The 12,653-nt window shown below is 49.5% G+C and overlaps 2 protein-coding genes across 3 annotated transcripts in view; both read left to right on the top strand.

Annotated features, from left to right (window-relative positions):
• The window catches only part of ZFP91 (ZFP91 zinc finger protein, atypical E3 ubiquitin ligase), a 31,537-nt gene extending 27,747 nt beyond the window's left edge, over positions 1–3,790 (top strand). For both annotated transcript variants that reach the window (XM_037899316.2, XM_037899314.2), the window contains exon 11: positions 84–3,790. In XM_037899316.2, coding sequence (XP_037755244.1) covers positions 84–594 — 511 coding nt within the window. In that variant the 3' untranslated portion in view covers positions 595–3,790. The remainder of the gene's footprint in view (positions 1–83) is intronic.
• An 899-nt stretch (positions 3,791–4,689) lies between these two features.
• On the top strand, positions 4,690–10,708 carry CNTF (ciliary neurotrophic factor). The gene is given in 4 exon segments (XM_037898675.2): positions 4,690–4,698; positions 6,151–6,264; positions 9,962–10,269; positions 10,271–10,708. Coding segments are annotated over 4 exon segments (591 nt in total). The 3' UTR covers positions 10,431–10,708.
• Positions 10,709–12,653: the final 1,945 nt, after the last annotated feature.

The following is a 12,653-nucleotide window of genomic DNA, read 5'->3' as shown; positions in this document are numbered from 1 at the left end:
TCATATGCCTGCATTCTCTGTTGCACCTCCTTGTGTGTCCTGTTCCCATATTGACCTTTCTCTTTTTTTCTCCCACTCGCCAGGTGTGAGATCTGCGGCTTCACCTGCCGGCAGAAGGCCTCTCTGAACTGGCACATGAAAAAGCATGATGCAGACTCTTTCTACCAGTTCTCCTGCAACATTTGTGGCAAGAAGTTTGAGAAGAAGGACAGCGTGGTGGCACATAAGGCCAAGAGCCACCCAGAGGTGCTTATTGCTGAAGCACTAGCCGCCAATGCAGGCGCCCTAATCACCAGCACCGACATCCTGGGCACTAGTCCAGAGTCCATTGCCCCACCCACCGATGGCCAGGGCCTTCCCCTCCTCCCTGACCCCCTGGGAAGCACTGCCCCTGGCGAGTGCCTATTGCTGAACCCCGACGGGATGCCAAAGGCGTACTGCAGTGGGGCTGAGCGCATGAGCCTGATCGCCGATGGCAAGATCTTCGTTGGTGGCGGTAGCAGCGGGAGCACGGAAGGGCTGGTCATGAACACAGAGATTCTGGGAGCCACCACAGAGGTTCTGATTGAAGATTCTGACTCTACCGGACCTTAGCAGGCAGGGAGCACGTGGTTGTTGGGACAGCTCGGACTTTGTATTTAAAAGAAAAAATGGAGAAACTTATTAAAAAAAAGAGAGAAGTTAAACAAATTTAAAATACTAGTAAATAAGAGAAGGGCCTGCTCCTCTCCAGTGTGGATCACAGCACCCCCCTCTTCCTGACCCCTTCTCTGTCCTACTGTCCCTTTTCAGAAAGGGGATGCCACAGTTACTGGAGCGAGACAGAGCAAAGGAATTCTCCGAGTGAAGGGAAGCAGCCAGAGGCCCTCACTCACCCCAAACCCAGGCGCCTTCCCTGCTCCTCAACAAATCCCTGTTTGCAAACTTGAAGGAGTTTGGGCTCTGGACCAGCTTCTCGTTCTTACGACTCCCTCTGCCCAACTTCTATGCATTGCTGCATTCTGATCCTTGCAGTCTTGTCTTCTTCCTCCTGGGTCTGGGAGTTTGGCTTGGCACTTTAGGGCCCCTCAGCAGGGTGAGCTGTAAAACAGCACCTGTCCTCGTCTCTCACACCCTTCCCCTCTGTCACTGATGGGAAGTAGAGGGCACGCCCTGGCGCTCAGATGGTGCTCGCTTGCTGAAATGCTGGGGCTTGGCTCTGTACGAGAGCCCTGTGTTGGAGAGGCAGTGAGAAGTCTCCAATTGGTGACAGTCATTTGCACTTTGAACATGTTTCGTTTTTGTGTGGTGGTAACGAAAGTCCTTATTTATTGATCAGAGGGTCTGGTATTTTTAATTACATTTGGGGTGGATTGGGCTATTCCAGAGTGGGCTCCTTTACATCAGTGGAACTCATAGGGGTAAGCCATGCTGGAGCAGCAGCTGTAGGGCTGATCCCCACCACAAAGATAATCAGGGTGAAGAAAGCACTAGGGAAGCTGAGTAGCTGTTTGTAAACAGGTCAGTGTGATAGACCCCATGGGAGGAACTCCATTTGTATTGTGGAGTTTTGGAGCAGTTGTTTGCTTTGGGGTGGGGTAGGCGGTGAGGAATGACTAGCTTAGTTTAGGGCTCTGAACTGCAGAAACAACTTATATAGTGGTGTGTCTCCCTCCCCAGTTTATTCCAAGCTCCTTGCATTAACCCTTTTTTCTCACTGATTCATCCTCACTCCCTGCCGTTGGAAGAATTAGCGCTGTTAGCCAAGGAACTTGTTCCAGTCTTTTGACAGATGTGTAACTAAGTGGTGCAGGATATCACATTCCGCATCCAATTCTGCCTCTCCTTTCCTGAAAGAGATACAGCTATGGGGGGAAGAAACTGGGCTTAGTTATCTTGTACTTGATTTGAATAGAGGCAGACTGACTGACATCTGGTTGCGGGAATGGCAACTTGTCTCCCTGCATGGACACCCCTGGGGACAGAGCATGAGGTGTGTTCCCTCTACACATGCTCCTTACAAGGCCAGCTTTCGCAAATGGGGTTCTTTGTTTCTATGAGACATGGTGGTGTGGTTTTGCCCAAGATGACGAGAGATGGGCACGCATAGCCTTGTAATTAAGACAGCTGTTGTCCCTCAGAAAGGTTTAGGACATAATGTATCTTAAGTATTGAGCGCAGATCTTTGCTCTGTCCGTTGTCAAACTTTGTGCAGTGACCCAGTGACCTTACAGTTGTTTGCTTTTTGGAAAAAGCAAGGAATCTGTTTGGTCGTGTCAATGTGGTTTGAAAGGAAGTTACAATACCCTGTTTAAACACCGAGCCAGTAAAACTTGTTTGTTGTAGAGCTGGTTGGAAAATGGAGTTTTTCTGCAGAAAATTTTGACGAACTAGAAGAATTTCATTTGCATTGGAGATTTACCACAGAACATTTTGATTTTGTCTGAAAACTGGAAACAGGCTGACTGCTGAAATCTTTTGGAAGAATCACAGCAAACTGTCTTGTTTCTGGTCAGGTCGACCCACATATGTCAAACATATTGTGAAACAATTCACTTCAGTTTGGGTCAGTTCAACATTAAACTGTGTTTACCTGAGCTGCTGCAGGTCACCCTATGAGCTCGGTTCCCTGGTCAGACTAAATCTCCCTTGATGCACCATGTTCTTCCCTCTTTCTGATTGATTGGTTGTGTGTGTCATCTAGTGACATGGTTGTGGTGCATCATGGGAGATGTAGTCCAGCTGAGAACATAAGTTGTTAAGAATGGAATGAGGGCTTAAGGCATCAGACCTACAACTTGCAGCAGCCCAGGAAGATGTGCTTTAATGTTGAAATGAGACCAAACTAACTTTCATTTGGAATGTTGGAATGTCTCATTTCAGTTATAAACATCAAAACAGTTTTAACATTTCCAAATTGAAGATTTTGGCTTTTGAGCAGGAAGCTGAAATTTTCTGCAGAAAATTGAACTAAATAATTTGCTCAAAACCAGTTTTGATGGAGAGCTTTCAACTAGCCCTAGATACGTGGTTTTGCTGGCCAGCACAGCTGTGGCCAATTCCTGACACCTGTGTTCAAAACTCTTCTAGTCTAGGTCCTGACTTTGCATGATTAAAAGCTGTTGTGGTGCAGGTTAGCTTTGGCTAGCTGGTCAGCCAGCCAGACCCTGCTACAGACCAGTTCTGCGGGAACTCTGTGGAAACCCTCCATCACTTGGTTTGAAGTCTGGTGTAGACCGGGCCTTCCAGGGAACACTAAAAGGAGAACTTAGCCTTATCAATTTCCTTTTATTTCTAAGGATGGCACTAAAATGCTGTGTTGGGTGGAAATCTCACTCTGGGGTGGTGCAATAGCTAGACAGCGTGCTGTGGAGACTGCCCCATGACTTACCTACAGAATGATGCAGCCCAGTCACCTAGCATGGGAAATAAGAATGTGGGCTGCTCAACTTCTCCAGTAGAGGGAAAGTTTCTCACATTTCCAGCAGGCAGCAATGAGTGGGTAATTCACCTCTGAAGTCCTTCCTATCCCTGTCACTTCCTTGCTGTCATCCCCCACACTCTCCTGGTTTTAGCCTTTCTCCCTCCCTCCCCCTTTGGTCTCATCCAGTTGTTTCTGTCCTTAAACACAGCCTTCTAACCTCCAGGGCAGGAGAGACCTGTGTAACTTCCAGCCCCGGGTTTAAAAAACGAAAACTGACACTCAATGCCTCCCTGCTGCTTCTCCCCCTCCGTGTCTCTCCCACCACTCGCATGCAGTTTGCTTCAATAAATTATTGTAGTAGTTTGCAATAAACATTTTTGTATTTTTTCCCCCATGTATTTATTTTTTTCTCCGGCGGTGGGAGCACGTTGGGGAGCTGGGCTTAGGGTGCTTCTTTCCCCTTTCACGTAAGCTGGTTTGTGGTGACTGACTTAACATCACTCCCCACCCTTTCCTTTTAGTGTTCAGTGTGGGCGCTCATGTATGCTGCACTCTCCGCAATTGGAGTTGCCTCTTCCGTGCAAGCTTAACCTTGATAGCGGGACACGGAATTGCGCAGAGGGGCTTTTGCTTAGTGCATGGGGCGTCAGCTGCCCGCTGTCACTCTGCTGCCACTCCATCTGGCATTGATGCTTCCTGAAAGCTGGCTGGGCATTCTTCAGCTCCTGGGACAGGAGGGGAGGCAGGGGACACAACCTGGATTAGCATGAAACCTGCCAATGGGGAGGGGGGTTAAACTTGATACTGCTTAGCAGCACTACCTGCAGTAGCCACCAGGTGGCAACACAGCTGTTGCATTGGCACACCCCTCTAGTGTGGGGGGGGGAAAGCTGGGGAGAGGAGATGCATAAGCTGACAAACCTTTGATTGCTATAAGTCTTGTCCCACAGCAATCTCCACAGGGAGAGGGGGAGCCCAGGTAGCTACCTGAACCCAACTTGGGGAAAGGGTAATGTAAAATGTAATAATAAAGGGATACTCTGCTTTTCAACTCGTTTTCTCTTAATCTGGGTAAGACATAACCAAAATAAATGTATAAAGGAAAACACAATAAAAGTTTTGTCTTGGTGCATGCAGCTTGTCTGCAGTGGTTGTAGTGGATTATCCTGGGATCACAGGGGAAGGGCATGGTTATGTATAAGCAGTGTGGGAGCCATTAGTTTTCAGTTACATTTGAGCAGGGTAAATACCCAATTCAATTCCCAGAGGACTGCAGATAAGCAGGGATGTGGGTGGTAAGGATGGATGGCACTAGTACCATGCCTGCTGGATGGGGCTTTCTCCCTTTGCATCAGGGGTTTGCATCATGGTCAAAAGTCTGGAAATCGGGTTGAGATGTCTGCTGTTTGGTGACATGAGTGTGCAGGGGCTGTCTTCTGCCTGGAAGGACACAGTCACCACTAAAAGCATTGGGGTCCTTTGAATCTCAGGAGAGAGACAAGCTTTCCAAGTGCATATCTGGGTGCAAATAAACTCCTGCAGGTGTGCAGAAACAGAGCTGCATATGCTGTCCTGGATTTGCGAGCCCTCAGCTGAGGGCTCTGGGCCTGAGCTCCCACAATGTGAGTGGTGCTCTCTCCAGTCTCAGTTCAAGGGGAGGGAAGCAGCCCATGGTGACAGAAAACATCCATTGCCTCTGCAATGACGGGCTCAGGAGAAGAACCTAGTGGGGAGCGCTGGCCAAGATTGTAAAACCAGCCTAAAAGGGATGGCTTGGTTTTTCAAAACTGCTGAGCAGCCACTAGCTCCTGTGGACTGCCATGGAAAGTTATAAGGTGCTCAGCATTTTGGAAAATCAAGTCACTTATTTAGATACCTATATTTGCAAATCTTGGCCCCTGTGTAATGGTTGTGGTCTCTGGCTGTTGATCAGACCACCTTTGCTGGACAAGAAAATTCAAGTGTGGATGCAGCATGCACGCTTATTTTCTCTTATATTCATTTATCTGGCTGTGATTTGTCGTTGCTTAACATTAGCTAGTGAAATGACTACAGGTCTGGGAAGAGGGTTATGGGCACTAGACCTGGCTCAGCATGATAGAAAAGAGTGAGAACTTCCCAGACAGAACCAGGAGGATGCAGGAAATAACAGATCGTATCAGGCTTTGTCTCACATCTCAGTGGGGGATTATCAGGAAACCCATTTGGCAACTGTATACAACAGGGGTAGTCAATAGGACCGTGGGCCAACTCCCAATCGCCAGATGCTGTTGAACAGACTCCAGAATCTTTTTATTTACTTTTTTATTCTTTTCTCTGGAGTTTGGACCTTGACTTTACCTTGACCAAGAAATTTGGACCTTGACAAAAAATAGACTACCCCTCATACAAGTTGTGAGGGACGGATGTAGCTGCAGATGAGTGGACTAGAGCTGTAGGGAGATGGGCTGTGGGGGAGGAAGGGTGGAGTGAGTGGGAGACTGATTCTGGGCCAGACAACTTGAAGGTGCATGGAGGAGGGACATGGTAAGAGACGAAAAATCTGCCTTTGTCGATCTCCAAGGCAGATGTGTTCGGTCTCTCCCCAGGCCTCAGAGACAGAAGAGGGGGGGAGAGAGGCGCGTGAGTGGCTAATGCTCTCTAGAGCTGGAATGTGTGAGCTGAGCAAGGGATTTTTCTGGCTTGGCCGTGGCACAAACAGCCCTGTATGAGCTCTGTGGCTTAGCTGCCATCTGCATCTGGGACAGCCGGCTTTGGCCGAGCAACCCCCTGTGACCCTCCAACACCACAACCTCTGCAGCCACGCCATCCTCCTGGCTGGGAAGATCCGCTCCAACGTGGCCAGCCTCCTGGAGTCCTACGTGAGTCTCTTCCTCTTAGGCCGATCCCTCAGCTGCTCAAACTGCGACATCTCGCCTGGCAGCTGAGCATGGTGGCACCTTGCTCTGGCTCCAACACGGTCTTTAAAAGCAAAGGGAGTGGCTCTAGTTTGCACCCAACCCCCAGGCAGGGAGGTCATCTTCCCATACTGGATACGGATGCATGTTGGGTACAGGTTTATAATAAGCTGGGGGGCGGGGTATTCAGTCAATCCGCTCAGCCAGTGGATGGAATTTGCCAGGTGAGCAAAAGGGTCCTTGTGCAGCCTCATAGAGGTAGGGTGTAGACTGAATTCCTCCTGTGCTTTTCCACTCTCCCTGTTGGTAGGGAGATGAGTAATCAATGTCTCTTCCACCTGTTGCAGAGGATCCAGGCTCTTCTCCTTTGTCCTACTGCACCTCTAGTGCAGGTTCTGTTCTTTTCTATCACCTCTGAAGCAGAAACACAGCCACCTCTAAGGTAGAACGTGACTGATGCTTAAAAGCAGGCATCACGCACACCCTTCTGGGGACTGAACTAGCGAGATAAAGATTGCTACGGCCTCATCACCACCCTCTGGATCAGGGAGAGAGGACATGTCACATGTTTCCCTTGTGCAGAAGTTGAAGCGGTCTCCAATTGGCCCCTCAGTGGGAGGGAATGTACGTCTGTGGGCGGTGTGGGAATTCAGGCAGGGTATGGGTTAAAGTTCCTGCCCTTCACCCCAAAATGCAGTGGGAGGTTTGGTGGAGGGGAGGCGAAGGACCTTGGGTTTTTCTCAACAGATGCTAGAGCTTGGTGTGGGGAAGGTGGATGCTAATATTCAAGGTGCCTCAGGCATGGCATCACCTTGTGGGCGCTGCTAGAGAAAAAAACAGGGCTGATGGTTCATGGAATCTGAGTCGGTCCTGAATCTGCTTTCCACCAGCACATTGGTGATCTGGGCTGGCACTATCACAGGAGCACGGGGTGCCAAGCTCTGGAAAAGCCCTAGTGTAAATTTCCCTAATCCTCACACCTTCCTTGAATGCTCCTGACTTTTCATCAGAGAGCTTTTCAGCAGGGATTTTCTAGCCAGTTCTAGAGGGCAACTCCTGCAGAGCTCCTGCAATTTTGCTTTTCCATTGGTTTGGTGCTTGCTTAGGAGAGGAGTGACCCCCAAATTCATAGATTACACTGGAAGGGACCATTGTGATCATTTAGTCGGACTCCTGCAAAACACAGGCCAGAGGACTGCCCCGAAATCATTCCTGGAACAGAGCTTTGAGAAAAATATCCCGTCTTGATTTAAAAACTGTCGGTGATGGAGAATCCACCACAACCCTTGGTAAATTGTTCCAGTGGTTAATTACTCTCATCAGTAAAAATGTACTTCTTATTTCCAGCCTGAATTTGTCTAGCTTCAACTTGCAGCCGTTGTTAGACCTTTCTCTGCTAGATTTAAGAGCCCATTATTTAGTATTTGTTCCCCATGTGGGTACTTAGACTGTGATCAAGTCACCCCTTAATCTTCTTTTTGTTAAGCTAAATAGATCTTGCTCCTGGAGTCTTGCTCCTTGCTCACTGTAAGGCAGGTTTTCCAATCCCTTAATCATTCTCTTGGCTCTTCTTTAATCCCTCTCCAATTTATCAACATCCTTCTTGAATTGTGGGCTCTGGAACCAGACATGGTATTCCAGCAATGATTGTACCCGTGTCAAATACAGAGGTAAAATAACCCATCTCCTTGAGAGTCCATTTGTACATCCCATGATTGCATTACCTCTTGTGAACACAGCATCGCCCTGGGAGCTTCTATTCAGTTGATTATCCAGCACCACTCCACGAACTTTTTTCAGAGGCCTCTATCCTGTACGTATGGCCAGTACCGCCATGGGCAGCACCTAGGGGCTGGCTACTGTTTTCGCTGACAATAGGCCTTGAAACAGGGACTTCCAGAGCTAAACCCGTGACCTGCTACATCTTCCGCTAAAGAACCAGCCTGGGTAGGTGGAGACTGTAGCAGACCCATCTCCTCTGTGGATCAGAGACAGAGGGACACACAACACTGGCCAGTGGCTACCCCCAGCTGTCCCAGCTAAGGGCTGACTAAAGCAAACCCAGAACAGCAGAAGCTAGGCCAAGGGCAGGCTACTCTGTCCCTTCTGTTGGGTTCACTAGCAACAATTTTGCAAACTCTTGTCTCCTCCTTGCTCAGTTCTCCATTATTCAGACAATGTGGAGCAGCCAAGGCCCAGGGCGGTGATGGTAGCAAGCTGGTTCATAATAAAGATTCCTCTTCGTTCCCTGGCCCTACTGTGGTCTGCCTTGGTGTACGAGTGATTGGTGACTGTGCCATTGCCCAGGGTACAATTTGGACTGCTGGACAATTGTTTCTCCTCAGTACTCCAGCCTGGGGTGCCTTTTACACTGTTTTGATGTGAGAGCCACCACTCCTGGTCTGTTCACACACAGCCTTTAGCATACAAAATCACCCCCAGCTGTATTACATGATTGCTCTGGCCAGCCACTCATGAATTTACATACAGGGTAACACCAGCCAATTCCTAGTGGCAGACCTTTCACCAGAAATGTACATCTTGTACAGCCCAACACCCACTGGATGATACAAGCTCATAGAAAGGTTGTAATTTCATCAAAGGACAATGATATGCACAGACCCTGCTATCTCAAGTGGATGTTCCCAAACACTTCAATCCAAACAACAATGGTTTAGATAAAACAAGTTTACTAACTAAAGAAAGAGAGAGATTTTCAGTGATTACAAGTAATGAGGCATAGAATTCAGAATTGGTTACAAAGAAAATAAAAACATAACACCAGCTAATACCTAACAAGTTGAGTGAACTTAAAAACAAAAGATTTTTCTCAGTATATGCTTACAGCAGTCTGGTTTGGCTGAAAAGCCTCCCAGCCAGGACCCTTCCCCCAGTTCAAAGATGTTTCCTTTGTCTTTCAAGCTTTGTAGCTGTCCTGAGTAGAGATGGGGGGGAGAGAGGTGATTTGTGTTGTGTGTCCTCTCCATTCTTATACCCATCTCCCCTCTTGGAGGATTACCTCTAACTGGGGTTCAGGCAACAGGCAGTCTGTTTACATGGAAGCTCCCAGTTGTCCTATTGTCAATATGTAACGTATGCTTACACCCTTCTTCCTGCCACAGAATGGCCATTTAACTAGGTGACTGTCCAATTGATTATGCTGACACGTGGCCGGGGTGCCAGTGTGTCTTTGTCTCTGTAGAACTGGTTTGGGCCTGCCTTTCTAACTCTGGAACATATCACAGCAATGTTACACAGTAGAATCTTATAACTTTACATACAATGTTCCCACACATTTTACCTGGACAATAATGTTCAGCAGATTATGATTTTTAAATACCATCTCACAAGGCATACTTTGTACAAAATTTATCATGGTCTTGTTAAAAGGGTGAACGTGGGGTACAGTCTGCCTCAGTGACACTGGGATTTCTCTTCTCCCTGGCATGGATTCTGGTTATCAGGAAAGGAGCGAGAGGTTGGTGTGGTGAGGACAAGTGAGTGGGTTTGGCTGCGGGGGCTGGTGAGGTGGAGTGGGTGGTTCTGGGGTGATGGTGTGGGGAAAAGGGGAGCTGTTGAGGTGGAGAAGGGAGGGAAGTGGGTGGGACTAATAGGGGAGAGTGGAGGGCTGATCTTTCTGTTACTGAACCTCCCCCCTCAGGTGGAGAGGCAGGAGCTAGACAGGACCATCAGCCTGGACTCGGTAGAGGGTGTGCCAGGTCCGGCCATGGAGCAAGGGAGCGAGCTGACGGTGGCTGCGCGGTTGGGCGCCAACCTGCAGGCCTACCGGGCATTCCAGACATTGCTGGGTGAGGTCCTGGAAGAGCAGAAGTTTCACCTGACCCCGCTGGGCACGGACTTCCACGCCTCCATCCAGTCCATCCTGCTGCAGGTGGCGGCCCTGGCCTACCAGCTGGAGGAGCTGCTGGCGCTGCTGGGTCACGGCAGGCCAGCCTGGGAGGCAGCCGGCCCTAGGCCATCGCAGCTTGTTTGAGATGAAGCTGCGGGGGCTGAAGGTGCTGCAGGAGCTGGCTCACTGGACTGCGCGGTCCGTGCGAGACCTGCGCCTGGTTGCCAAGCACAGCCAGGGCTCTGGCACTGCCCATGGGAACCAGTCCCAGAAGGAATGAGGCTGTCTGCCTCCCTGCCACTGGGGTAGATGGGGCCTCCCCATCCCCCCTCCCTTCAGCAAGCTAAGAGCTGGTTTGGCGGGGGGGAGGGGTGCCCTGCCACCCAAGGGCCAAGTCTAGACTCTGGCATCCTGCTCAGCCTCCTCGACAGCGTGGCCAGCTGGGCCATAGGCGGAACCTATTCCCAAACCAGCCCTGCTGGCTCTGCAAGCCAGCTGGCTCTTTGTGGGGGGGGGGGGGCACCAAGTGGGCACTGGCCAGTGCCAAAGGGCTAATGGGCTGCTGTGGCAAGAGGCAGGATGGCCGGGTGGGGGAGCTCAAATCCCTGATGTGCCTGCTTTGTCCATTCCCCTCTCCTCTTCAGATGGGAAGGTGGGATGGCTCTGGGGTGGCTCAGCACAGGGTGGGGGGTGGGGAAGCGTATGTGTGTGGAGAGAGGGGGACGGGAGGCGTCTCCTGACTCCCACTTCTCAGCTTAGAAGCCGATGGCCCCATTTGCTCACTGTGGGGAGGGAGCTGTGAAGTGGCTGGAGCCTGGAACAGCTCCTGAGGGGTGGGGGCAGGGGCTGCCCGGCTGGGAAGAGGAGGTAGGGCTGCTGCAGGGATCCCCCATATGTCCCAGCTGGGATTCCCCTCTTCCCTCTCCCACTGAGCTGCCTCCCTCTCAGGGATTTCCCTACACCCCCCACGGGGGTGTTTACCCCCTCCCCCCCCCCGAATTTCCCCAACACCCCCCACAGTTTTGAGAACTAGTTACATGCAGTGATTGTTTGGAAATTTGAATTAAAATTGAAACATTAATACACACTTTAAAAGCATAGAACGTGTATCATAAAATGTGTATCTGAAAAAGTATAATAGATTTGAAAAGTATGAACATAGACTAGCTTCTTTATACAGCTCTTGTTTTTTATGACCATGTCACAGCATTCATTTCGGTGATGTTGGCCAACCTAATAATTTCAAATTATGATTTATAAGCAAAGTCTAAATGAGTTCTCCCTGACAGCTAGTGATGAGTTGGGGGCTGGGGGGAAAGGCTTCAGGACCAGATTGCATTTACATTCACACCTAATCTACCTAGGTATCCAGCAGACAGAGCTGTGTTGCCCAAGTGATAGATTTTGGCTGGGGTTGGGTTACAAATCACTTGAATGCGGGGGGTAAAGAAATGTTGTTGTTCTTATTGTATGAGTAAAGGGCAGTAGAACTGTACTTAGCCTGTGCTGATTGAGGGTGTCAAGAGAGAGGGTGGGGGCAGGTGTTTTGCTTGATGGTCTGCCTGAGTCACAAGTACGATTTGACTTGCCCCTCTCCACTGTTTAAAGACAGAGCTGATTAGGCTCCATGGATAGTCTGTTGTTGTGTTAAGTGACCGCTACAGCTGAAATCCCTGATAATCAGGTCTAAGTGCTTAGAGCTGCTGTGGGACAGTGTTTCTGTGGAAGAGACGGCCCAGTCTGCACTAGCCGCGAGGTTCCCTCACTGAGAGCTCAGCTGAAATCACTGAGAGCTGGTTGGAACCTCGAGAGACCAACTCGCAGAGGTCACAGTGGCAGGTGGCAGCAGAAGGTGAGGGCGCAGGGCCACTGGCAACAGAGCGATGGAGTGAACGGTGGCACAATGAACAACAGTGGCCAGAGCGAACAGTGAGCAGCTGGAGGAACGAGCAAGGTGCCTTCTTGCCCCACACCTGGGAGGTGAACTGATGTGAAAGCACCTCTGAACTCTGAGTCTCCACTGACCAAGGACAACACCGGTGAGTGTTAATGAGGCTGTTACACAACACAGTTCATGTGAACAAACGTGGCCGTGGCATCGTACTTTCTATTTAAGGAAGAGATACCACACACTGCAAACTGGAGGCCAATGTTCAGGGCATTGTCACTTGTTCATCCTGAAGTTGAACACTGGTTCCGAACAAGACCAGCAAATGCTCACTTATCTTTCTGCAAGAAACTCAACAGACTGGCTAGACGCATGTGGTGCAACAGTGAAAGAGTCAACAGTTGAAAAAGTGAAGAACTCTCTCACCACAATCAAAAAATTTGCATACATGGCTGATGAATGCACCAATGCAAATGGTCATCAAGTACTAAGGCATTGTGTACGTTATCTTGATGTCAGTGGTAGGCCAGTCGATGGATTTCTAGATGGTCAAGTTATAGAAGACAGATTGGCTGCATCGGTGACAACCCACATCTTAGAAGAGTTAAATGCTTG

This window comes from Chelonia mydas, chromosome 6 (genome assembly GCF_015237465.2).
Source record: "Chelonia mydas isolate rCheMyd1 chromosome 6, rCheMyd1.pri.v2, whole genome shotgun sequence".
Classification (NCBI taxonomy): Eukaryota; Metazoa; Chordata; order Testudines; family Cheloniidae; genus Chelonia; species Chelonia mydas.
Note: the sequence above shows the minus strand (reverse complement) of the source record. Positions and strands in the feature narration are given on the sequence as shown.